At 47.3% G+C, this 26758-nt stretch overlaps 2 protein-coding genes across 5 annotated transcripts in view; both read right to left on the bottom strand.

Annotated features, from left to right (window-relative positions):
* The window catches only part of LOC130865512 (zinc finger protein 420), a 33895-nt gene extending 26021 nt beyond the window's left edge, over positions 1–7874 (bottom strand). Inside the window, exons 1-2 of the mRNA XM_057756615.1 lie at positions 7693–7874; positions 1183–1254 (exon numbers count right to left, since the gene is read on the bottom strand). Of these exons, the coding sequence (XP_057612598.1) occupies positions 1183–1191 (9 nt within the window). The 5' untranslated portion in view covers positions 1192–1254; positions 7693–7874. The remainder of the gene's footprint in view (positions 1–1182; positions 1255–7692) is intronic.
* Positions 7875–13100: 5226 nt separating this feature from the next.
* Positions 13101–26758, bottom strand: part of LOC130865818 (zinc finger protein 30) — a 36606-nt gene continuing 22948 nt past the window's right edge. Inside the window, exons 1-5 of one of the 4 annotated variants that reach the window (XM_057756881.1) lie at positions 22926–25279; positions 22757–22838; positions 20955–21081; positions 20036–20134; positions 13101–16100 (exon numbers count right to left, since the gene is read on the bottom strand). In XM_057756881.1, the coding sequence (XP_057612864.1) occupies positions 14737–16100; positions 20036–20134; positions 20955–21081; positions 22757–22765 (1599 nt within the window). In that variant the 5' untranslated portion in view covers positions 22766–22838; positions 22926–25279 and the 3' untranslated portion in view covers positions 13101–14736. Of the gene's footprint in view, positions 16101–20035; positions 20135–20954; positions 21082–22756; positions 25280–26758 lie in introns of those variants that run through there. The other 3 variants (XM_057756875.1, XM_057756891.1, XM_057756895.1) reach the window with 3 other exon arrangements.

Here is a 26758-nt window from a genome sequence, read left to right as displayed (position 1 = left end):
CACCTGGACCAAAGGGAGGTAGCCCAGAGACATCCTAGAACTTTACGGCAGACATCATGGAGAGACTAGGCCTGTCTGAAATCCCTAACTCCAGATTGTTGTGTGATACTTTGTTTGTGTTCTCACAAAGTGTGCCTGGCGATCAGAGGGCAGAGCTAGCTCTAGTTAACTATAGAGGCCAGGCAGTGGTGGCATACACCTTTAATCCCAGCACTTGGGAGGAGGAAGCAGGAAGATCAGGAGTTCAAGGCTACCCCGGCCAGTCTAAAAGAGAAACAGAGTCAGGCGGTGGTGGCTGGCTCACACCTTGGATCCCAGCACGTGAGAGGCTCAAGGCTTTAATCTCAGCACTAGGGAGGTAGAAACAGGAATATAAGGCAGGTAGAGTCAGGAGCTCACCCATTCAGTCTGAGGATTCAGAGGCAGAACTGCCCCCATTTGGCCTAAGGATTCATAGAGGTCAGAAGTTCCTGGTGGTGGCTGCTCTGCTTCTCTGACCTTTCAACTTTCACCCTTGATACCTGTCTGAGTTTTTATTCTTAAGACTAATTAGGATCACGCTTCACCAGACATATGTAAAACATGAGAAAATGCCGACATTTCATGGACCGCTCATTTTGTTGTTTGTTCTTTTAGGACAGGGTACTTTAGCTAAGTTTCCTATTGGTTTAAATTTAAAGAATTCTTTACCAATGTATTCTCCAAATCTTGTCTTTCTGAGCAGAATGTGCTGCTCCCTGAAGCAAGTGCCAACCAGTTAGCTTCCTGAGGATCCCCAGGTCGCTGCACACGCGGTGTTTCTGCCATGACTTCTAAATGCACTGGAAAGCACCCATTGCCAAGCAGCCCCGAATAGCACCGAGCACCGCAGTGCTCCCCAGTGCTCCCATCTGTATGCAGAGTGAGTGCAAACCTTCTTCTGCGGTCTCTGAAATGGCACTCCAGGATGTGCTCTCTAGCGGTGTATTCCCAGATTAGATTTGCGTTCAGGTCTAACACAAAGGGCCGCTGACCAAGGGGTGAGATAAGGGACCCTCAGCTGAGGGGAGAGTGCCTGCAGGGGAAGCCCTGGGCTGCTCACAGCATTGCTGACCTGGAATTGGCTCGGGTGAGTGGTTTCCGAACAAGTGACAAAAACATTTCCATGAGGAGAAAGGGTTTTTTGGGGAAATACAAACTCACGTGGGCCATGATTTAAAACTCCTGGATGCTGACCAGTCCTCTTCTTGATTCTGATCTTTATGAAGCCAACTCCTGAGGAAACAGAGCACAAAAAAGGGAATCGTGAGATCCCTGGCTTTCCAGAGGCCTCTTCCATGGGTGGGGAAAGAACATCTTCTTCCTTGCAGGAAGGGCAAGAAGGATTATGATGAAATGCTGGTCCCACTACAAATCAAGAAAACCCCAACTAAAACAGGATGGAGCTATAAGCCACTTAGTTGTGTCAAATATCATTCAACAGCTGGGCCGTGACGGCGCACACATTAATCCCAGTACTGAGAGGCAGAGGCAGGTGCATCTCTGTGAGTTCTAGTCCAGCCTGGTCTACCAAGTGAGTCCCAGGACAGCAAGGCTACACAGAGAAATCCTGTCTCGAAAAACAAACAAAAGCATTCCATAGATGAGACTATGAGACAAGGGTATTCTGATTGAATCTAGATGTCTCCAGATATGGGACAAGGGTATTCTGATTGAATCTAGATGTCTCCAGATATGGGACAAGGGTATTCTGATTGAATCTAAATGTCTCCAGATATGAGACAAGGGTATTCTGATTGAATCTAGATGTCTCCAGATATGAGACAAGGGTATTCTGATTGAATCTAGATGTCTCCAGATATGGGACAAGGGTATTCTGATTGAATCTAGATGTCTCCAGATATGAGACAAGGGTATTCTGATTGAATCTAGATGTCTCCAGATATGAGACAAGGGTATTCTGATTGAATCTAGATGTCTCCAGAAAGTCTTCAAAGCTGGAGTTAGAGATCTCCTGAAGTGGAGTGGAGCTCTCCCTTCCGGGAACTACCAGAGCTACCTGGGCTTCTCTGTCCAGGACACCACCTCCTATTTTCTCCACATCTAACAAACCTACTGAGTTGTTTTCACCTAGAGCATCTAAGAAGGGTCACACCCTAAACCCGAAGAGAGTTTTGAGGCTATAACAAGCCTGAGGAAGCTCAACATGCACTCAGTGAGACAAGCATACACACAGCCCACGTATGTTCTATTAGGGCGCTACAGAACTGGCACAGTCCAGCCGCACTGCCAGTCCCCAGTCCCTCCAGTCTCCGACACGAGTCCTAGTATGCTTAGCCTGGGCCTCGGGTCTCATCTCTGGAGAGGGAAATCACTGCTCTCTTAGAACCTTCATTTTCACTTTATATGAACGAGCTCTTTGCCTGCATGTATGTCTACGCACCATGTGTGCCTGGTGCTCCCTGAGGCCAGGAGACAGCATCAGCGTCCCTGGAACTGGAGTTGCACGTGGTTATAAGCTGCCATGTGGGTGGTGGGAACTGAACCCAGGTCCTCTGCAAGAGCACTGAGTGCTCTTAACTGCTGAGCCATCTCTCCAGTCACAAACACTACATTTTGAAAATGAGATTTAAATTTAATTAGAGAAGGAGAAGAGGCAGGAGAGATGACTCAATAGTTAAGTGCACTGGCTGCTCTTACAGAGGATTTCCAGTGGACCTGGGTTCGATTCCCAGCATCCACATGCTGGCTCACAGATACCTGTTAACTCCAGCATCAGGGGACCAGCCATCCTCTCTGTGGGCATTGCATGCACATGGTACACATACACATAAAATAAAAGTTAAAGAAGAAAAACAACAACAACCCCAAAACAAAAAAAGGCCAGGCATGGTAGCGAGCGCCTTTAATCTCAACACCCAGGAAGGAGAGTAGGAGAACCTTTGTGTGAGTAGCCAGGCCCACATCTCAAGACCCCGCCTCATGAATGAATGAATGAATACATGGGAAAAAAAGAAAACAAAAAATGAAGGTGGGGGCTGGAGAGATGGGTCAGCAGTTAAGAGTACTGGCTGCTCTTCCAAAGATCCTGAGTTCAGTTCCCAGCAACCACATGGTGGCTCACAACCACCTATAATGAGATCTGGTGCCCTCTTCTGGCCTGGGGATACGTGCAGACAGAACACCGTATACATAATAAATTAATTAATTAAAAAATAAATAAATCTTTTTTTAAAAAAAGGCAAGTGGGGGAGGAGGCTGTGAGAGGGCAGAGCAAGGGTACAGTGAGGCTCCTGAGGACTCCGTGTCCATTCTCCTGGGACACTAAGGGTTTCGTGGTCATGACGGATTTTTGAGAGAAAAAAGAGGAGCTACTGAGTAGCTGTGGAGCGAGGCACTTCGTGTTTGGGGGACAGAGGGACTTGAGAGTGGCTATTCCACAGTTTGAAGGCGGAGCAGTTCTAACCCCACATTCCTCCTGAAGCCGTGGAGAGAAATCAGAAATAAACAGAGCCTACGTGGACGCTTCAGCCACGAGAAATCCTCACTCTGTGAGGAGTGGGCCAAACACTGAGCACAAGGTTCTAACAGAAAAGATAGGGCGGGTGGGTTTCCATGAGTTCTAGGCCGGCCAGGGCACCACAGTCAGACACGGTGTCAAACAACAACAAAGAGAGAGAGAGAAGGGGGGGAGGAAGGAAGAACTAAAGCAGATGTAAGGGAGACTCAAAGCGGCAAACCAGAACCACTGTAGACTGTAAGTGCACACCGATACCAGCTGTCTAAACAAATACAATGAAAGGACACGACGGTTCGGGGAGACGGCACAACGTTCATCAGTACCGAAACATTACCTAGTAAAAGCGTTAGATTAAATAAAAAGCATGAAGAGGAGAGGCACTGGGGAGGCTCTTGCAGAACACCTGGTTTGATTGCCAGCACCCACGTGATGGTACACAGCACCCATGTGAATTCCAGTTCCAGGGGATTCGATGCCCTCTTCTGACCTCTGCAGGGAACTAGGTGTGCTCATGGTGTACACACACAGGCAAAATGCTCGTGCACATAAAGTTATAAAGAATATTTTAAAAACCATGAAGAGTTGTGCTAAAAAGGTCAACTGCCTGTAACCGAAAGGAAATTCTCATTTTAATTAGACCTTTCAAGTTGAAAAACTTAGGGGTTTTTAACATAGTTGTGGAAAAAGAAATGAGAGCTTTGAGGACTATAGCTAGCCAAACTATTATTCATCTTTTAATTGATTAATTAACTTATTTTGGCTTTTTGAGACAGAGTCTCATTATATATCCCTGGATGGCCTGGAACTTACTAAGTAGACCATGCAAGCCTCAAACTCACGGAGGTCACCTGTTTGTGCCTCCAGAAGACAGGGATCAGGGATCAAAGACTTGCGCCACCATACTTGGCTCATCAATTTTTAAAGATACAAAGAGTAACCAGATGTGGACACACATCTGTAATCCCAAACATAGGAGACTGAAGCAGGAGAATTATTATGCGGTCAAGGCTAGCCTGGGCCACACAGGAAGATCCATTTTTAAAGGGGGGGGGGAGCAAGCTATATATCGCTATGACATAAGAACTTTGAGAATATTCTCAAAAGTCCCTTCTGAAAAATATACTAGAGGCCACACAGAAACAAACAGAAAAAAATCAGCAAAATAATTGCAATAGACTGAACACATTAAAATGTGAATCTACATGAAAAGCAAGGTGGGAGCTAGGGTGGTCAGCATCCTGAAGGGCCAGCACAGTGTGCTAGCCTCTTCTACTCAACAGGGTGGACTTCTGAATAAGTAAGATACCGCGGGCTGCGAAATGTAATTCAGTGTGTGGAGTGCAGGCCCAGAATGTGCTGGCCACTGAATATGACATCGCTTTCCAGAACACACACACACACACACACACACACACACACACACACACACACACACACACACCACAGGGCAGGGCAATCGCCCATGGCTCCCATATTAATCCCAAGTGTGTAACCCCAATCCCCAAGCTCCCATACTAACCCCAACTCGGTCAGCCCGGAACGCCACCACATCCTCTTCAGAACTCCACGCTCCGTAGGAAAGCCCTTCACCCCCAAACTCGGTTTCCATGGCCATTCTGATTCCAATCCTTTTTTTCTTTTTCTTTCTTTTGTTTTGTTTTTTCGAGACAGTGTTTCTCTGTGGCTTTGGAGCCTATCCTGGAACTAGCTCTTGTAGACCAGGCTGGTCTCGAACTCACAGAGATTCACCTGCCTCTGCCTCCCAAGTGCTGGGATTAAAGGCGTGCGCCACCACCGCCCGGCTCTCTGATTCCAATCCTTAAAATGACACTTGCTATACCCCACACATCTTGGACGGTCCAAGGGATTCAGGCCTGAAGCCAATTGGGTTGGAACTCGCGGAAGCAGCTTGTTCACAGTGCATTCTGGGAAATGTAGTCCAACTCTGTATATAACAAAAGACTAGCTCACAACTATCAATTTACAGGCTCTCGCTTTAAACTGCATTACGTTCGTCGGCAAAGACCATCCCTCACACAACGCTAACAACTGTTCACGAGAACTTCAGGAATTTCAGGTCACATTAAGATGGCCAATGTCGAGACCTACATACTGCTGCTCTTCCTCGGCTATGCAAACGAAGCCCCTTGCCGTCTTAGGACCAGCAACATCCACGGGTGTGATGGTTCCTGGGAAATGTAGTCCTCTGCCTGGGAAGCCGGCAGAAAGATGGTCAATAAATGCCGGGGGTGAGGGGGTGCACTGACAGACACACGGGTTGCTGCTACAAGGATTGGAAAACAGCATCATGCTAGAGGTGAGTTTGAACTGTCTCTACTCCAGCCTTAAACTGGCTGAATCACAACCTCGTATCACACGAGCACCTGCCTGCATTAGGCGGAAACATGAAAAGGGTAAATTTTACTTGGTGCCCGCCCCAGATCCCGGTGTCCTGCCTAAGAATCTGCGAAAATCCTATCTTGAACTCAGGTTTAGTACCTCTTCCATTCTCAAACAAACAAATACCTCAGTCCCATCTTCCAGGCAATCTCTTTACATTATTTATTTAGTTAGTTAGTTAGTTATCTATTTATGTGTATGGGTGTTTTGCCTGCATGTATGTCTGTGCCCCTGGAACTGGGGTTACAGGTAACTGAAGGTGGTGGGATTCAAACCCAGCTCCTCTGCAAGAGCAGCAAGTTGCTGAGCCATCTCTCCATCCCCTCCAACTTCCCTTAAAGCTCGTGTTTTAAAGGCCGGATCATGGTTACATTATTATTATCCGGTATATTGATGCCATTCTAATTTGCTTAAGTCCTCAAAGAGGAGGAATGGTGGCCAAAAGTTCACATCGATTAAAAGAGCACGGCTTCTAAGGAAATCTTGAAGGCAATGGTGTCGGCCCCTCAGAGACTACGTGTCCTACGTATGAGTCTCATTTGGCTACTTCACTAGGAGCCCCCTCCACTGTTCTAGCCTCCCATCAGTCTCTCGTTCAAACTAGATTCCACCAGTTGAGTGAAGTTATAATCTACCTGAGAGAGAACGACACAGGTCCTGGATTTTAATGCAGACACCAACTGATGGGCGGGGTGTGGTGAGATTCGCCTATAAGCCTGGCGCTTGGAACGGCGAGACTAGAGGATCCAGGAGCTCAAAGCGAGGCTCCGATTTATCCTGTTGGAGGCCAGCACAAGCTACAGTCCATCTCAAACATAAACAAAAGCTACCACTTGACAACTGAGCTTGCTCTTTAATCACGGTATCTTATATACATTATGGTTTATAGACAGTGGCCCGCACCTGTAATCTCAGCACTGGCAGACGGGTCTCTGTGGTCAGCACAGCCTGCATGGCAAGTTCTTGACAGGGCTACACAGAGAGGCCATGTCTCAAAAGGAAAGGAGGGAGTGTTACAGCATTGAGTTTTCTAAACACTTCGAGGAGGAAAAGAGACGACACTTTGCTGTCAAATCTGGATTACACGGACACGCATGGCTGTGCTCCTCCGGTTTTCCGCACTGTGTCTCTCTGCAGCTTACTTTAGTTGTGCCTGATGTTGCTCTCTACAGCTAATCACGTCTCTGGGGAGGACGGGGTGGTTCACACCTGCTATCTCAGTCGTTAAGAGGGAGGGGGATTGCCTCCTGAAGGGTGACCAGGGCTAAACAGCAAGATCACCCGACTTAACAAACCCAACGAAAGAACAGAAACCACTTGAGTACTGGAGGTAAGAGAACCTGGAGTTCAGGTCAACCTTGGCTATAAAGAGCCTTAGGAGGCCAGTCTGAAAAGCTGGCCTGTGTCTCCTCAAGAATTCTCGAAGGAAGAGTACATGTCTGCTTAAAGGATCCTGGGCATGCCCCCGCCCCCAGTACACCTCACGGACAAAACACACTGTGTTTAAGAAGTCATAATGCCTGCGGATTGCCTTCGCGCAATTATCTCAGGGAAAAATAAAATGCTAATTAGTTATTATCAGCTGTAACTTTTGCTCCCATAACGTACAGGAAGAAACACAATTACTAATCGTAATTTGAAAAGAGAATGAGGTTTGGGAGGAGTCAGATTTCTCTGTGATCTCAATCACTCGCGCAGTGATCCACCCAGTCAACAAGACCCACAACAGCGCGCTCCACGCACAAAGCGGCACAGATCGACCCCAACTCTCGCTCACCGCACGGTTTTCTTACCTCGCAGTTTCTCTGCCGTTCAACTCCCCCAGGACCCAGTCGCACACGTCATCTCCCCATGATCTTTCTCACACACACTCAGGGTTGCCATTGCGGACTCTGTCACCTAGAGCACGAGGCTAGCTTCCTCTTGGTCAAACAGCCCCGCCTGCTTTGGTTTCAGAACCTAGGGTTCCACATTCGCTTTCCCGACCCCAACTTCCAGCAGGAAGCCTAATTCGGAACAGCCTCCCTGGTCAGATTTCCGCCCGGGGATTGGATGACTCGCCCACGCTAACCGCGCCCATCCGGTCACTGGCACGGTCTTGGACTACATTTCCCAGAAGACCGCGTGGTCCCGTTCGTCGCCCCTCGAGTGGCGGCCCCGAGGAAACTCACAATGCTGAGAGAGGGCTGGGTCCAAGAAAGATTGAACCATAGCAGTTAAACCTGCAAGGATAATTTTAAGTGGGTAATGGAACTTACTGCCAAGCCTGATAACCTGAGTTCGATCCCTGGGGAAACACGGTGAAAGGCGAGAATCCACTTCTGCAAGTTGACTGCTGAATGCCACAGGCAAAAATAATTATTTTTTGTTTCTTTGTTTATAAAAAGGAGTACTGTAACATGCTCGGCACAGTGGGTCACGTCTTCAATTCCAGCATTCGGGAAGCTGGGGCAGGAGGAGCGCTACTCTGGGTTGTCTCTTAAAAAGAAAGCATTGCCAATAGTCAACTGAGGGCTTACAGCCAACCAGCAGGAAAAGGAGTGAAGCACTGGACGAACTTAGGTATCAGTAAGAGAGGTTCTTACCATGGACTCCTGTAACCTCGAGGTGAAAGCCGGGGAGGATGTCTAATGAAAATGAGGGTTCAGAAGAACCTGATCAAAGTCTGGTCTAGGGAACCCTTGTCAGCTGGGATTTCCTCACGATTCCGATGAACAACCGAACAATTGGTGCCCGCAGGCCAAGCCACAGCTTTGAGCCCAGACTTCGGGCCCCTTGCAGTGTCCTACACTACATTTTCCAGACTCCCCTCGGTTTTGTACTTCCCTCTCCTGAAAACCTCTTTTGAGGAATGGGACGGATACTTAAACTAGTTTCGGGGAGAACTTAATTAGCTTCTTTGGGGATAACGAGGCGCCTTGGTGCCAAGGGTCTGGAAGGTCCAGCCCGGTGTGGAGCTCGGAGGAACAAGCTGGCACAGGGGCATCGTGAGACGTGTAGTTTGTCATCGTGTCTGGGTGACAGCGAAGAGACTGTGAAGGCGGCAAAGATTGCTTGATTGGTGATTATGACCACACACACTTCGTGCGAGCGGACCTTGCCGGGTCGTGCTCCCGAGTGTGCATTCCCCGGGCTTATGTGTTTGTGAGCATCTGGCAAGCTTTGGGGGAGTATAAGGTGCCTCCACTGAGAGGTGTGACTTACCCCCCCCCCCCAGTGTGCCTTTTCTACTTTGGGTGGGGTGTGTGGGGCAGGTGCACGGCTGATAGGGATCTAAACTCACATTCTTAAGCATGCACAAGGACGTTGGTTATGGGCCACCCTACCAGGACTCCACCTTATTTTTTGAAACCATCTTTCACTGATTCAGCAAGGCTGACTAGAGGTCAGCCTTTGCCTCCCCAGCACGAGGCCTACAGGTGTGCGCCACCTCGCCCAGCTTTTTACATTCCTGCTGGGGTTCCAACCTCAGGTCCTCCTGCTTGTGGCACAAGCACTTTACCAACTGAGCCATCTCCTCCGTGCCAAGTCAGTCCCTTTCCGTTATACCAGTAATGAACACAATAGAGTGAAGAACAGTACTGCTTTCGGTAGCCATCCCTCAAGGTGACGTACTTCGGGGTGAAAGGAACAGCGAGCACAGAGGAGCTTCATGTAGAAGTTACAGTTACATTTTTCACCAATCAGGATTGTTACAAAGTTATTCCCAAAACTTAGTTTTCTGACTTTAATTTTATTATTTATTATGTATTTGTGTGTGTGTTTATGTGCATGTATGAACAATTGAGTACAGTGCCTATGGAGACCAGGAGAGGGCACTGGATCCCCTGGAGCTAGAGATCTAGGTGGCTGTGGGTGACCCAACATGTGTTCTGAGAACCACGGTTGAGTCTTCTGCAAGAGAGGTGTGTGCTCTTAATAACCACTGAATCACCTTTCTAGCATCCCTCCTTACATTTTTATTTGGAGGGGTGTTTTCTGAGACAGTGTCTCACTATGTAGCCAAAGCTAGCCTGGAACTTGCTATGTAGATCAGGCTGCCCTCAAAATCACAAAGATCTGCCTGCCTTTGCTTTCCAAACACTGAAATTAAAGTTGTGAGCCATTATACCTGGCAATTTATTTGAAATACAGGCTTACACCGTAGCCCAGACTGGACTGGACTCAGTACTCTTATTTCTGCTTCCCAAATACTGGGACTACAAGGATGGACCACTAATCTCAGCCTAGTTTTAACTTTAAAACCATGGAAATGTTTCATTTTTTTTTTAAATCGCTAGGCAGTGGTGGTGCATGATTTTAATCCCAGCACTCATGAGGCAGAGGCAGGTGGATATCTGTGAGTTTGAGGCCAGCCTGGTCTACAGAGGGAATTCCAGGACAGTCAGAACTACACAGAGAAACCCTGTCTCCAAAAATAAGGTGAAAAGTGACGAAGACGCCAGACATCAATCTGTATCCTCTACACGCATACATGCACGTATAAACACGCACATATACACAAGGATCAAAAATAAGTCAGAAACAAAACATCAGTCCTTAAACATAGAAAATAACCAAATAAACCCAATTACAGATCGTGATGTTTTACGACTACAATTTTGGCTACATCTGAACAAACGGGAGAGCACAAATGTGGTCACATGACCAGGCCAGAGGACAGCCTCAGGTGCTGGCCTTGCTCTCCTGGGATTCAGCATCTCTAGCCTTGTTTTCCTGATGCAGGTGCCAAGCTTGTGAGCGTCCAGGAATTCTCATCTCTGCCTCTCGTCTCCACTCAGAAAGATTGGGATTACCGGCGTGTGTGCTATGGCCCGGCTGTTACACGGTCCTGGGATGCCAAGAGCACATGCACAGCAAGTGCTTTTGCCACACGGAGCCATCTCCCCAGCCCTTGACTACCACGTTAGTGACTTTTCCCTGCTGTGTTCACAATGCCTGTGTGTAAATGTGGGTGTGTGCACTCCACGACAAAGGTCAGAGGACAATCTTAGGGACCAGGTTTCTCCTTCTACCTCTATGGGGGTTCACGTTGTCAGACGCACTAGGCACTGCTTCTACCTCATCTCACTGGCTCTTCAGTGAGTATTTAAGCACAGCGATGCAAAGCAAACTTTGGCTTCATTCCGGATTATTAGCGGAGCTGACTTTACACTGCAGTACTTCATGTGTCTTCCAGAACAATGGCTGTATTGTGAGAGAATCAAAAAATTGCTATAAAGAAAACGAGGACAAAGTTTAAGATAGAGACATTGAATCTGAAGTATTTATATGAACTCAGTATCATTTCCGAAGACAAAAACGTTTAGTTGTGCAACATCAATACAGAGACGCACAGGACCTGTGCACAGTGTGAATTCTCACAAGCTGAATACATCTGCCATCAACACCCAAACCAAGTGACAAGACACTGCTGTCCTTGGAACCCCCGCTGTTTCTCTCATTACTACTCCTGGGCAGCCCACCCCACCCCGACCACTATCCTGCCTTCTAACTACATAGAAAAGTGTCAACTTTTGTACTTACTATAGAGGGGACCATAGACTATGGTTGTTTGTTTTTTATCCAGCGTCTCTAGCCTGGTGGTGATGGTGGCACACACCTTTAATTCTAGCACTTTGGAAGCAGAGACAGGCAGATCTCTGTGAGTTTGAGGCCAGCATGGTCTACAGAGTTCCAGGATAGCCAGGGCTACACAGAGAAACCCTCTCTCAAAAACAAAACAAACAAAACAAAGAGAGGGTCTCCTGTAGCCCAGGCTGAGCTTGAACTGCCTCTGTGGCCAAGGCTGACCTTGAACTCCTGAACCTCCTGTCTCTACCTCTCAAGTCCTGTGGTTTTAGATGTGTGCCACTGTGCCACATATGCAGTGCTGGGGATCAAACGCAGGACTTCCTGCGTGCTAAATGAGCACTCTACCAGCTGAGCTACAGTCCAGCCCAGGAAAGCCGTCTTTTATGTCTGCTTATTTTGCTCAGAATTGTGCTGTGGGGGATGTATTTGTATTGTTGCCCATAGGAACACTTGTATTGTTCCTTAGGGTTAAAACTTCCAACTGCTGCAGAAGAGAATCAGGCCAATATGCAGACCCTGGAACTGGGTGCCTCACCCTGGGAAGGGACCTGTATGTGCATTGGTGGCATAAGATTGAAACTTCCTACTAGTGCAGTCTTCTATTTCACTTTAGCAGTATTTACAAATTGCTAATGTCCCACACACTCATAGGCACTGAGTGACAGTACACTGGAAATAACTATGTTATGATGTGGGATTCTCCTCTATCTGCTGTGAATACCATTGGTTAATAAACAAACTGTCTTGGGCCTACATAGAGCAGAACAGCGGTAGGCAGGAAAACTAAACTGAATGCTGGGAGAAAGGAGGCAGAATCAAGAAGAGAAACTTTGCTGGTAAGCCACAACCTCATAGTGATACACAGATTAAAGGAGATGGGTTAAATTAATATGTAAGAGTTAGCCAATAAGAAGCTAGAGCTAATGGTCCAAGCAGTAGTTTAAATAATATAGTTTCTGTGTGATTATTTTGGGAGTCTGGGCGACCAGGAAATGAACAAGTGGCCTCCTACAAAAAGATTAAGTAGTTAAATAAGTCTGAATTATTTTATTCTGATGAAATTTTAGTTTCATTTTCTAAAACAGTACGGATTTAATACATAGTACAGAATATTCTCATTTAACTATGGTACTCTTAAAAATGCATCACCCAGTAGCCAAGTGTGGAGGTGCATGCTTGTAATTGCAGCACTAAGGAGGCGGAGGCAGACAGTGAATTTGGAGCAGACCAGTGAGACCCTCTCTCCAAAACAGAAAGAAGAAAGAAAGAAAGAAAGAGAGAGAGAGAGAGAGAGAGAGAGAGAGAGAGAGAGAGAGAGAGAAAGGGGAAGGAAGAGAACAAAGCACTACCAGTATGTTTCCTAGAAAGTCATCTCAAATATGATCAAGTTTCAGATCTTATTTGAGAAGATTTGGATTATCGTACCGTGCAAGACCCCAGTATGCAAAGGGCCTTGTCGGGACTAAAGACACCTGAGTTTGCTTCTATTTTACTTTACGGTAGAAAGGTCAACTGTGTGATGCAGTACAGAAGCTCACGAGAGTGGTCACAGGCGAATCATCTGCTTGACGTCACCATCCATAAAAAAGTCTTTATTACTGATAAAAAGGTAATTTAAAAATGTTCGTAAGTTTGCAAACACAATTCACTTCACTCTTAAATATGTAGAAAACTTTAAAAGCACAAAAAAGATTGTGAAGGCCTGGACTAGATAACACTTTTTTTACTTGTTTTTCATTGTTGGTGGTCTCACTGTGTAGTCCTGGCTGGCCTGGAACTTGTTATGTAGACTAGGTTGGCTTGAACTTAGATCACCTGCCTGTTTCCCAGGATGGAGTTTCTTGTGTGTGCATGTCTCTGTGTCATGCGTCTGTGTGAGAGGTCAGAGGGGGACTCGGCATTAGCCAGGTCTACCTTACTTTTCAAACAGGGTCTCTCAGTATCTGGATCCAGCTAGACTGGTTAGCCAGCAAACTCCAGGATCCATCCATCCTCACCCCCGCCCCTACCCCGAGCTGATGTCGCAGAGTGCTTGTCTCATCCCCGAGTTCATCCTGAGCAGTCAGGAACTAAGACTTCAAAGTCTTGTTATAAATTGGAGGGACCACAACACCTCGACTTTAAGTTGCTAGTGACACCGTATCAAATCACGTGGGTCTAGTTCATGAACTTCCAGATTGAGTCCAGGGCACTGCTTTCCCCTGCAGACTTCCTGTCTTGTTCACACGTTCGCTCAACTCATGATCTAAGAATTCCCAGTGCATCTGACCTACGTCTTTCAAGTCTTTTTCTAATATTCAAAAAGTGCTACCTCTTTTTCTAATGTCACTTTGCTGGTTGAGCCAAGTAGAGCGGAGTGGCGGTGATGCAGATCTTTAATCCCAGCACTGGGGAGGGGGCAGAGGCAGATGGATCTCTGTGAGTTCAAGGCCAGCCTGGTCTACAGAGTGAGTTCCAGGACAGGCCCCAAAGCTACAGAGAAACCCTGTTCTTTGCTTCTTGTTTTACCAGGAAATCTGTCCCCTTCCTTCCTTTCTCTAAACTGGCAGTTAGGGCTGTATGGTTTAGAGGTTCAGTGCTCAGTTAGGTGTCGCTGTTGTAGTCGTCACGCTGGAAGGCACAGAATTCTTTATTATTCTCCACTGGTTCAGAGGTTCCCAGCCTGACCTATTCACTACCCAGTTCAAGCCAGTCTACCACTCAGTGGTCTTTACCCCTAGAGCTTCCGTCCTGATGCTGCGACCTTTAATACAGTTCATCATAATCATAAATTATTTTCATTGCTACTTCATAACTGTAATGTTGCTACTGTTGTGGATCATGAATACTTGTTTTCCAATGGTCTTAGGTGACCCCTGTGAAACCCCCAAAGGGGTTGTGACCCACACAGGTTGAGAACCTCTGCTCTAGGTCACTTTGATGTGCTCTGCCTGAGTCTGCTGAAAATCTCTAATTAAGAACTGTACCTCAACAACTTTCAGTAGCTTTGAGACACAGCTTATACAGAAGTTCTTTTTATTTATTAATTTTCAAGATGCATTGGTGCCCCGGCTACGCCCTTAGGTGTACGGTATAGACATTCACTCCTGTGAAGCGCCATTCTAGAGAGAAGTTCCTAAAATTTAACACCTTTTTCCTCTGATTGAAACCTTTCATGCCATCTCTTGTGTGCAACAAGCAAAAAAAGGATTAAAACCTTTTTCTTCTAGAATTTTCTAATACCCCCTATCATATTTTCAACGGAAGGGTTCTTCAAAGGATGCTTAAGAATTCTTGTGAATTCGCTGGTGGTAGGTGAGGTGCGAGTGTTGTCTGAAGGCCTTCTTACACTCCGTGCATTTGTACGGTTTCTCGCCGGAATGGATTCTCTGATGCTGGATTAGTGACGAGTGGAGCCGAAAGGCTTTCCCACACTCCTGGCAGTCGTACGGTTTCTCCCCCGTGTGGATGCTCTGATGTTGAGTAAGCTGCGAGAGCAGTCGGAAAGTTTTCTCACATTCCAAACATTTGTACGGCTTCTCACCAAAATGGATACTCTGGTGTTGCGTCAGCTGGGAGTAGAGCCGAAAGGCCTTCCCGCATTCCTTGCAGTCATACGGCTTATCCCCGACGTGAATACCCTGGTGGGAGATGAGCTCCGAGTAACGGCGGAAGAACTTCTGGCACTCCTTACACTCGTATGGCTTCTCCCCGGTGTGGATCCTCTGGTGGAGCGTCAGATGGTAGCCGCGGCTGAAGCTCTTCCCGCACTCCTTGCAGTCAAAGGGCTTCTCGCCCGTGTGGATCCGCTCGTGCAGGGTGAGCTGCTGCCGCACGCGGAAGGCTTTCCCACACTCCGCACAGCTGTAGGGCTTCTCTCCCGTGTGCAGTTTGTGATGCAGCCGCAGGCCCGTGCTGCACAGGAAAGTCTGACCACACTCGTCGCACTTGTAGCTGGTGCCGGCACTGCTGAGCCTCTGGTGCCGGGTAAGGTGCGCATACTGGCGGAAGGTCTTCCCGCACTGCCTGCACTCGTAGGGCTTCTCGCCCGTGTGGATCCTCTGGTGGAGACTAAGCTGTCCCCGCACGCGGAAAGCCTTCCCGCACTCTTGACACTCATACGGCTTCTCGCCAACGTGACTTCTCTGGTGTCCGCGGAGGTCTGCGCTGCACGTGAAGATCTCTGTGCACTTCTTGCATTCGTAGAGCTTGTCAGATGTGTGAATCCTCTGGTGTCGGCTGAGGTGGGCGCACTGTCTGAAGGCTTTTCCGCATTCTTTACATTCGTAGGGTTTCTCACCGGTGTGGATTCTCTGATGGAAAGTAAGCTGTTGGCGGACTCTGAAAGCCTTTCCACACTCCCCACATCCATAGGGTTTTTCTCTGCTATTTTTCTGATAGAGACCAACAGGTGAGCGTTTTCTGTACATAGGTCTTTTTCCAGGGGTGGGTTTTGTTATTTGCCTGGAATATACTCTATGAGAACTCTCTTGTTCTTCAAACATTTTATATTCAAATTCTCTTCCATAAAAGGAGTCTTTGAGGCCATGCCTTTTAATTCTTTCCATTATTTCCCATGGAGATAAATTAATTTCATAGGTATTATTTTCTTGAAATAACACCTTACTGCTATACCTAGATTCCAGATCTGAAAAAAAAAAAAAAAAAATAAACACATGACACTCTCCCAATCTGGATGAAATAAACAGATACAAGTTTTTAAAACAGAAACCAAAAACATAACAGCAAGTAAGCTTAAACCAGACGTGGCGGCATGTCTGACCCCCGCACCCCAGAGGCTGAGGAAGGCGCTTTAGTTACACATGCAGGCACACAGGCAGGCCAGCTTGAGCTACTTCGCAAGAGTTTGGCTCAAGACAAGGAAAACAAAACAAGACAAAACCAGCAGCTAAATCGGCCAAATAGCCCCAAAATAATCATGTGTTTTGAAAATAAAACGTCTAAGAGGGATAAAGAAATGATGCCACCAGGTTATTTGGATATAGATCAAAAATTGAGAATCTGTACTTAAAATATCTTTTTGAATTGTATGCATCTCGTATGTGTTAGCTTGCGTGAGTTTATGTGCATCACAAATGTGCAGGAGCCCATGGAGGCCAGAGTCCGTTGTGAGCTGCTGCGTGGGTTCTGCAAAGGATGCAAGATAGTTATGAAGCACTCTTACATGCTGAGGCACTTCTCCAGCCTCACCACCTAAAGTTTGGAATGCCGTGTCTCTTAAGCAGAGTAAGTATATTTTCCCATGAATAGCATGGCCTGTGTTTACCATAGCGAATTGCTATCCCCTTTGCTCCTTGTAGCTCTACCGCACTTGCTTCCTTTCCACTTCTGAAAACAGGGACTGGAAAGGTGACTCAGCAGCTAAGGGAACTTGCTGTTCCCGCAGAGGACCTGTGTTCTGTTCCCAGCACCCACATGGCTCACAACTGTCTCTAATCCCTTTTGGCCTCTGCAGGCATGAGGCACACACACAGTGCATAGGTATATATGTAAGCAAAACAAGCACATAAATATATACAAACACATTCATATTTTTAAAGTTTGATACATTTTTATCTTGTCATTTGCCTTGATTTTCTTTGAGACAGGGTTTCATTCATGTTGGCTAGGCTGGCCTTGAACTCAGCACATTACCAAAGATGGCCATAAGCTTTCTGATCTCCCTAGTACAGGGTTACAGGTGTGCGCCACCATACCTGGTTTTATGTGGTGGAGGGGGTCTAACCCAGGGCTTTGTGCATAGTAGGCAAGCAGTCTATTAACTGAACTACATCCCCAGCCCAAGAGCTCAATAATTTTTAAAATAAAAAGTATTTTTAAAAAGAATTTATGTCATATAGCAACACTATCTGTAACATGCCCAACCTGGAAGCCCTCCTCAAGAGAAAAACAACTAAGGAAATGATGCCATACAAATACAGCACTGAACCGAGACTGGGCAATGCACAGCTACAAGCAACCATGAGGATCAATTCTCCAAGCGCACCAGTAAGTAAACAAAGTCAAATGCACACACACACATAATTGAAAATAAAAAGGGTGTGGTGTGGCTGCACACACCTTTAATCCCAGTACTCAGGAGACAGAGGATCTCAGTGAGCTCAGGGACAGCATAGTGTATATGGTGAGTTTCAACCAGGCTACAGGATGAGACCTAGTCTTCAAATAATATTAATTCATGCACATTGCATTGCTGGAAAAGTAAGCGCAGTTAAGGAGACCTTAAAGACGGATGGGAAACAGGCCGTCAGGGATTCTGCCCAGGGCTGTGGTGGAGCGTCTGGGCGGCTTCCATCCTCAGCACCAGCACACAAACAAACAAACAAACAAACAAGCCAAAGCCGCCTTTATGAATAAAACATACTTTATGTGCCGCAAGGCCTCAGAGTTGAGGGACTTGATGCTCGCGCAATCCCATCTTTAGCCAGCCAGAGCCTGTTCAGTTGGTTCTGTTTTCTTACTCACTCTCCTACAATTCCCTCACTCTGGTCCCTGACCTCATACTAATCCTCCATATCATTACCCTAATCACTTTTCTTCTAGTACTTACAAGGTTACTTTTTCCAGATAAAGTTTCACTATGTTGCCCTGGCTAGCCTGGAACCTGGTATTAGATTAGGCTAGCTTCGAGTTCCCAGAGATTCACCTGCCTCCTAGGAGCTGGGACTAAAGAATCACATCCCTGGTCATTTCAGGATATTAATAAACCGTTTATGCCGGGCGGTGGTGGCGCACGCCTTTAATCCCAGCACTTGGGAGGCAGAGGCAGGCGGATCTCTGTGAGTTCGAGACCAGCCTGGTCTACAAGAGCTAGTTCCAGGACAGGCTCCAAAACCACAGAGAAACCCTGTCTCGAAAAACCAAAAAAAAAAAAAAAAAAAAAATAAACCGTTTATTTTTTGTTTTATATGGTTGTGTGGTCAGGTGGTAAGGCCATGGCTCAACAGATGCTCAACCACTATGCTACACCCCAAACACAAGCATGTACTTGTTTATTTTTCAACTTTTACATTAATTTTACCTGTATGTATGTCTGTGTACCATGTGCATATATGTCCTTGAAGGCCAGAAAAGGCCACATATCCCCTGGAATGGAAGTTGCGGATGGTTGTGAGCCACAGTGTGAGTGCCGGACACCAAACCCAGCTCCTGTGTATTAACCGTCAGTGTTCTTAATCCCCACTCGTTGTATGACTTCATTACAAATATAAGCTCCATAAGATGAAAACAATAATTACATACATAAAAACTGAAATGCAAGTGGGCATAGTGGCACACACCTGTAGTCCCAGACAGGAGACGATCTGAGACCAGAGGATGAGGAATTCACAGACCGCCTCATTACATATTAAGACCCTATCTCAGAAAAGAAAATGCAGGCTGCTGAGATGGCTCAGCAGCTAAGGGCTCTTGGCTGCTGAAGAGGACCAGAGTTCAAGTCCCAACACGTGCATGGTGGTTCATGGCCACCTGAAACTCCAGTCTCCAGGGGATCTGGTGCCTTCTTATGGCCTCAATGGACACCAGACATGCAAGTGATGCACACACAAACATACCAGCAAAGCAGCTACACAAAGGTTCTTAAGGAGTGAGGGACAAACTAAAGGATTATCTACAAAGAAATTAGATATAAAACACAGGAAGAATATTCTCACTAGACAAGAAAGCTTTCCCTTATGGAAAAGGCAGGAAAACGAGAGAGAAGAAACAAACGGCAATCTGGCATAGAAGATATGTCATTGGTGACTCATTCGTAAAAGACCTAAGTTTTCTTTCCAAGTTTAATGTCTCTTCCCCATCAGCACCTAAGAGTGCGTCCCAGCCTTCCCCATCAGCATCTAAGAGTGCATCCCAGCCTTTCCCATCAGCATCTAAGAGAGCATCCCCAGTCTTCCCCATCAGCACCTAAGAGTGCATCCTCCAGCCTTCCCCATCAGCATCTAAGAGTGCATCCCAGCCTTTCCCATCAGCATCTAAGAGAGTATCCCCCAGCCTTCCCATCAGCAACTAAGAGAGCATCCTCCAGCCTTCCCCATCAGCATCTAAGAGCATCCCCAGCCTTCCCCATCAGCACCTAAGAGAGCATCCCCCAGTCTTCCCCATCAGCACCTAAGAGAGCATCCCCCAGCCTTCCCCATCAGCACCTAAGAGAGCATCCTCCAGCCTTCCTCATCAGCATCTTAGAGTGTGTCCTCCAGCCTTTCCCATCAGCATCTAAGAGAGCATCCCCAACCTTCCCTATCAGCATCTAAGAGAGCGTTCTCCAGCCTTCCCCTTCAGCAACTAAGAGAGCATCCCCAGCCTTCCCCATCAGCATCTAAGAGTGCATCCCAGCCTTCTCCATCAGAATCTCAGGGATGCATCCCCCAGCCTTCCCCATCAGAATCTCAGGTATGCATCCCAGCCTTCTCCATCAGAATCTCAGGGATGCATCCCCCAGCCTTCCCCATCAGAATCTCAGGTATGCATCCCCAGCCTTCCCCATCAGCACCTAGGAGTGCATCCTCCAACCAGCAGGCACATCAGTCCCACGTTGCCTCTGCCTGATGAGCGCCTACTTACCTTGGCTCCACCTTCTCTTCTCCTCCCTCACAACCATCCAGGGCTCTTTCCCTTGTTCCAACAGGGTGATCACATCTGGCTTAGAAATGGAACATCCTGCTTGAAAGGACAGAACAGAATATATGTACAGAACGAATCTATACATGGCTGTGACCCCAGCACTTGGGAGGAAAAGGAAGGAGGACTAGGGGTGTAGCGTCATGGCTACCTAGTGAATGCAAGACGAGGTACAGGAGACTTTGTGTGTGGTCGGGACACATGCAGAGTTTTATTTATTATTATTAATTTATCATTATTATCATGGTTTTGGATACAGGGTTTATCAGTGTACCTTTGGTTGTCCTGGAACTCACTTTGTAGACCAAGCTGGCCTCAAACTGAGAGATCCACCTGCCTCTGCCTCCTGAGTGCTGGGATTAAAGGCATTTGCCATCAACACCCAGCTGTTTAATTTAGTTTTTTTAACTTTTATTTTTATGTGTGTGAGTGTTTTGCCTGCATGTATATCCATGCACCATGTGCATACAGTGCTCTCAGAGGCCATAGGAGGGCGCTGGATCCCCTGGAACTGGAGTTAAAAATGGATGCTGGGAACCAAACCCACATATTCTGCAAAAGCAGCCAGTGCTCTTAACTTATGAGCCATCTCTCCAGGATCTAAAGATTCTTTAGTCAACTCTTCAAAACAACGATGGCTCTCAGGGTAGGAAAACACTAGAATTTAAAGTCTTTTAGTATCAAGGGTAGAGACATGATTTTATTTTCATTTAAATTCATACAACTCCATCCTTTTAAAACTTATTTTTTAATTATAATTATGTATTTGATCTATGTGGGATCACGAAAGTGTTTCACAGAGGTGCCCATTCCAAACCATGGAGAGAGGGTCTCCCGGTGGTCAGCGCGGAGGTGAGCTTACCCAGGGACACCAGGTGGCTGTAGTTCTCTAACATCACATCTTTGTACAGATCCCGCTCGTGAGAATTCAGGCACTCCCACTCTTCCTGAGAAAAGTTCACAGTCACGTCTCTGAACATCACCTCACTCTGAAATGACAAGCCGTGTACTGTGTGTAAGATAAACCGGGATAAGATGGACTGGGGGGGGGGTGTAAGTTACTGTTCTGTGACTGTGAGGAAACACCAAGACCAAGTCAGCTCTTACAAAAGAGCACTTAATTGGGGCCTTCCTTGTAGTTTTAGGTTAGTCCACGGTCAGCAGACAAGCATGGCAGCTGAGAGCTTGACATCCTGATACACAGACAGACAGACGGACGGACAGACAGACGGATACACGAAAGAGAGAGACAGAGAGAGACAAAGACCTGGGCTTGGTGCGGGCTTTTGAAGCCTCAAAGCTTACTCCATAACATGACTCCTCCAACAAGGCCACACAGGTTAATCCTTCCCAAATATTCCCACTAACTGGGGACCAAGTTTTCAAATATATGGGTTATGGGAATTCTGTTTATATCATGGTCTGTTGTCCAATTGAATAGAACGTTTGGTTCAAGAGGTTGGGTTCACATTCAGCTGACCAGAAATTAATCAGAGTCCTTGGTGGACTCAGGAGAGAGAAAGAGAGGCCCCTGGGAAGAGGAGGTGGGGCCGGAAGGCTGCGAGGTCTTTTATGAGCTGGGAGGCAGGCGGTGGCGGGTGTATCATGACCGTGGTGGTTGTCTCAGGTTTTTATATTTGTCCCTGAGATTTAATATAATAAACAGTAACAGAAATCATTTTATACATGAGCCTCTGGGGGCCATTCTCATTCAAACCCACAGGAGGCTAAGCAGATGGCTCAGCGGTCAAGAGCACTGCCGTCCTGCGGAACCAGAGTTTCCGGTGCTCAGGTTGAGCACACATAACACGCATTTGCAAACACACACACACACACACTCACACACACACACACGCATCAAAATTAACTAAGAAAATCTTGAGAAAATATTTACAAGGGGCAGAAGAGACAGCTCCGATGTTAAGAGCTCTTTCTGCTCTTGCAGAGGGCCCAGGTTTGGTCCCCAGAACCCACATGGTGGCTCAGAACCACCAGTAATTCCAGTTCTATGGGATCTAATATCCTCTTCCGATATTGAGGGCTACAGCATGCATGCAGTGCACATATATACACTCAGGCACACTCACATATGATAAAATTAAGTAAATATTTAAAAAGAATAAAATAGGTAAGACTATATATGTGCCTTTGCTCTGTCAACAATGCGGAGCAGCCAAAGGATCGGATTCTGTTAGGAAGCTTCAAAATAACAAATGAGAGTGTTTGTTCAGCCTGACAGACCAAAACTGACAGGGCAGTCAAGAGGGTGCGGTGGGTAAAAGCTGCTGTGGCCATGCCAGGTGATGTGATGGGTGGAAGGAGAACTGGCTCCTTTTCCCTGCACAGACACCTGCGGCACCCCCCCCACACACAAAATGAATAAACATAAATAAATAACTGCATGCGCTTTAACCCTGGGACCCACGTGGGAAGCTGAGGATTTGGGTCTATCCTCAGGACAAACCAAGGAGGAGAGAACCAACTCCAAAAGTTGTGCCCTGACAGTCATGTGTGCTCTACAGCATGCTCATACCCATATTGCATGCACACATACATGTGCCACAGCATGCTTAGGCCCACATGTGCATATGCACAGGCGGCATAAATAAATAAATACTGTAACTTTTTTAAAACAGAATTTGAGATACAGAGAAACCAACTTACATGAGCCATGATTCTAGAATTGCAAGAACTGGCTTGTCCTTCCTCAAGTATCACGCCCTGGAGAAGCCGATCAGAGCTAGAGCTGGGGAAGAGGATGCAGCCATGAGATCAGAGCTGCTCAGAGCTTCCAAATTTTAACTGTCAGTGTATCCCATTTCTCCCTTCTCACATGCAACACAAACTGCGGGAGGTGGGAGGAGCTCGCAGTCTTTTATGTCCTCCTCCAAACTACAGGACAATCAGCGGCAAAATGTGGCAGTGAGACTTCAGGATGCACTGGGGTCACCTAGAGGACCGGGTGAGATGGCTCAGGGGTTAAGAGCATTGGTTGCTCTTCCAGGGACCTGAGTTCAATCCTCAGCACCTACCTGTTAGTCCAGATCCCCCCTGGACACTTGTGGGTGGTGCACATACGTGTAAACACACGCACAAAAGTAAGTTTTAGAAGAAAGAATGCGCTTTCCTGACATGTGTTTGCTCTGCCCTGAAAAGAGAGAGCTCACAGGCCTGGACGAGCTGGGAAAGGGCTCTGTCGCTGAGCTACAACCCCAGCCCTCGCATTTGTGAAATTCCCGAAGAGACGCAGCAGCTGATCCAAATGCCACACTTAAGAACAACCAATGAGCCAGACCTACTGTCGCAAGACTTGGATCCCAGCACCGGGAGGCAGGGGCAGGCAGACCTCTGTGAGTTCGAGACCAGCCTGGTCTACAGAGAGAGTTCCAGAATAGCCAGGGCTACACAGAGAAACCCTGTCTCAAAAAACAAAAACAAACAAAAACTGACCAGTGCAGGGGAGGAGGATGGGCCTCAGCGGTACCTCCAGCCACCAATCTCAGTACCCTTAAATAATGCTTAAATAACACACTAGGCCTTACAAAACACACACCAGCCTTTGGCACAGGTATTTCAGTATTAGAGAACCCTAAGAAAAACGGGCCAACTATAGCACGTGAGTAATCAGCACAGAATCCCACCATCCCCTGCACTAAAAAGGTCTCACTGAAAATGTAGGAAAATTCTCAGACCCTGAGCAATGAAGAATTCATTCTTTTTTGTCTTTTTATTTTGCAGACAAGGTCTCAGTGTGGTCCAGGCTGGCATTGAACACATCATCCCCGTGGAGTGAGTGGCAGCGGCATCACTCACAGAACTGAATAAAACATTTTCACAGAGAACTTTCAAAGGGAAGGAAATTAACCTCATGTCCGAAAAATTCAGACAGACTTCACAGAAACACAGAGGCACCAGAAACTCACATGTAATCTCGCTTTTTTTTTTTTTTTTTTTGGTTTTTCGAGACAGGGTTTCTCTGTGGTTTTGGAGCCTGTCCTGGAACTAGCTCTTGTAGACCAGGCTGGTCTCGAACTCCCAGAGATCCGCCTGCCTCTGCCTCCCGAGTGCTGGGATTAAAGGCGTGCGCCACCATCGCCCGGCGTAATCTCGCTTTTAAACAGAAGCAGCGGCTGATCTTGCTTTTAAACAGAAGCAGCGGCTGATCTTGCTTTTAAACAGAAGCAGCGGCTGCAGGCTTCTAGAGCCTCTTCCCAAGACCTGCAGGCTGAAAAGGCGGAGCAAATTCAAGATACTCCGGGCCTTCTTTCTTCTTCTTTATTTTTTTTCTTTCAGATGGGGTCTCTTGCAACCCAAAAATCAGGCGGCAGAGGATGACCTTTACTGTCTTATCCTCCTGCCTCCACCTCCCAAATCCTGAGATCACAGGCGTGTGCCACCACGCCCTCCGGCTTCACCCCTATGCTTTTCTGAACTTGGTCAGAGCCCCGTTCCACGCTTCAGGGATCCCAACTGACCCCACCCGCATGCACCACAGCAAGCGACAGGGAGACTGGAGGCAGTTCACGGTCACTCGTGTCCGAGTCTGCTGCTTCGGCTAGCCTGTTCAGCGGACACTGGAGTTACCACCACCCCTGGGGCTGTCCGGCCTCTAGTTCCTAGGTGTCCCGCGGCTCTCAGCTCCCCGAGGCCTGCCCGGCATCTAATTTTCCCACGTTCTGCACAGGGTGTCTCCAGGTGCAAACCGACCCCGACTTCCCTCTCGGTCCTCGTCAGCAGCCAGGCCGGGTTTAGCAGCAGAGCGGCAGCACGATAGACTGCACCCACGGATGGCCATCCGAGTGCCCGGGGTCCGCAGAGCGGGCCCCGCCCTCGAGTCCCCTGGAAGAGCGTAGGCCGTGCGAGCCGGGCTCACCCGACTGACAGACGCGGCGCCCGGACGGTGGGTACCGAGTGCGCCGACACGACAGCAGTCGGTGACCCCGGCCTCGGCGTCGCAGCGGTGGCACCGACTTGCTACTGAGGGCTCTGGGGGTTCTGATCTCAAACTAGAAAGTCCCGGCGCCGCCTGCTTCTTTCACGGGGTTCTGGACTCCCCGCCCTACCGAGACTGCGAGCCCCGCCCCCAGTTCCTGGAAGGAGGGGTGGGGGCTGTGCGACAGTGCGCAGGCGCACAAGGGACCCGCGGCGTGAGAAAGGCTTTAGTGGCATCCTGCACCCGCAGTGGCAGAGGGAGTTTGGCGCCGAAATGACTTAGACCCGTGACTCTGACGTTGTACAAACTGACACCCTAATGCTTCGAGGTCCAGGGTGGAGCGCTTGCTGAACAGCCGCACTTAAACAGACATCTGCTTACTAGTTTTGACATCTGTTGCTTATTTTTGTTTGTTTGTTTGTTGTTGTTGTTGTTTTGTTTTTTGACAGTCTCCCTTAATGGCCCTGAATCTCGCCAGGGAGGTCAAACTGACCTTGAACTTACATGCTGGCTTTTAAGGCACACATCACCACACCCCTACCCGAACCACTCTTAGGGCTGTGCTAAGATTGTCTATCAGTTTTTCTTCCTTTCTTTAAAAACATCCGTGACAAAGTCTCTCTATGCAGCCGTAGCAAGCATAGAATCTGTAGACTAGGCTGGCCTGAAACTCAAAAATTCACCCGCCTTTGTTTCCGTTGTACTGGAATTAAAGGCACGCACCGCTACTTTGGGCACCGTTTTCTTTTCATGAAGGAGACTAGGGGTTTAATGTAGGCTGAAGCACCGGTCGGTGGTGGTGCACTCCTTTAATCCTAGCCTTCGGGAGGCAGTATATATGCTGAAGCGCTCGGGTTAGGAGGACGCAAAAGGACAGCACGCCTGAAACCATGGAACATGGATGGGTACAGGCTTCTCCAAAGGACTTGTTTTCATGATATTCCTACGTTCTTATGTAAGGAAGAGCTTTTCTTTTAATCCATTTCTTCAGTCTAAATAGCATGTATTCTTGGGTTCTTAACGTGTTGTAATCGATTTCTTTCGTTTTGATGCCTGCGTTTTCTAAGATTTGACTTGAGGGAGCCCCTGAAACTGAACACTGGCTGACCCGGAATTCATGATTTCTTTCATTCTGCCTCCCTTCAGTTGGCATTACAGGTGAAAGACACCACACTGGGCTGTTGAATACTTTGTCTTCTGATCGGTGGCTAACACGTTTGTTTGTTTGTTTTTGTTTGTTTTTAACATTGTGGTAATCATTAAATACTTCAGGGAGTTGGGGAGGTGGCTCAGTGCTTAAGAGCCGGCTGCTCTTCCAAAGGACCAGGTTCAGTTCCCAGCACCCATATGGTGGCTCACAAATGTAACTCTCCCAGGAGACCCAATGTACCCTTCTGGTTTCCATGGGCACTAGGCAATGCATGCTTTGCACATACATACACGCAAGCAAAACACTCACATACATAAAACATAAAAACCAAAACATGTTTCAGTTTCATCATGTACTTTCAATGTCCTAGCCAAAAGTATGGAAAACAAGACAATTTAATTATTTTCATTCACCTTGGGTATGGTGTGTGTATGTTTGAGTCTATGTGTGTGCCATGGCACACACGTGCAGGTCAAACAACCTGAGAAAGTTTAAAGCAGAAGGATTGTTGAGGTTAGCCTGGGCTACTGAATTCCAACCTGGGTTACATACAAAGCAAGACCCCATCTGAAAGTAGTGGGCT

This window comes from Chionomys nivalis, chromosome 2, assembly GCF_950005125.1.
Source record: "Chionomys nivalis chromosome 2, mChiNiv1.1, whole genome shotgun sequence".
NCBI lineage: Eukaryota > Metazoa > Chordata > Mammalia > Rodentia > Cricetidae > Chionomys > Chionomys nivalis.
The sequence above is the reverse complement of the archived record's forward strand: the minus strand, read 5'-3'. Positions and strand labels throughout refer to the sequence as shown.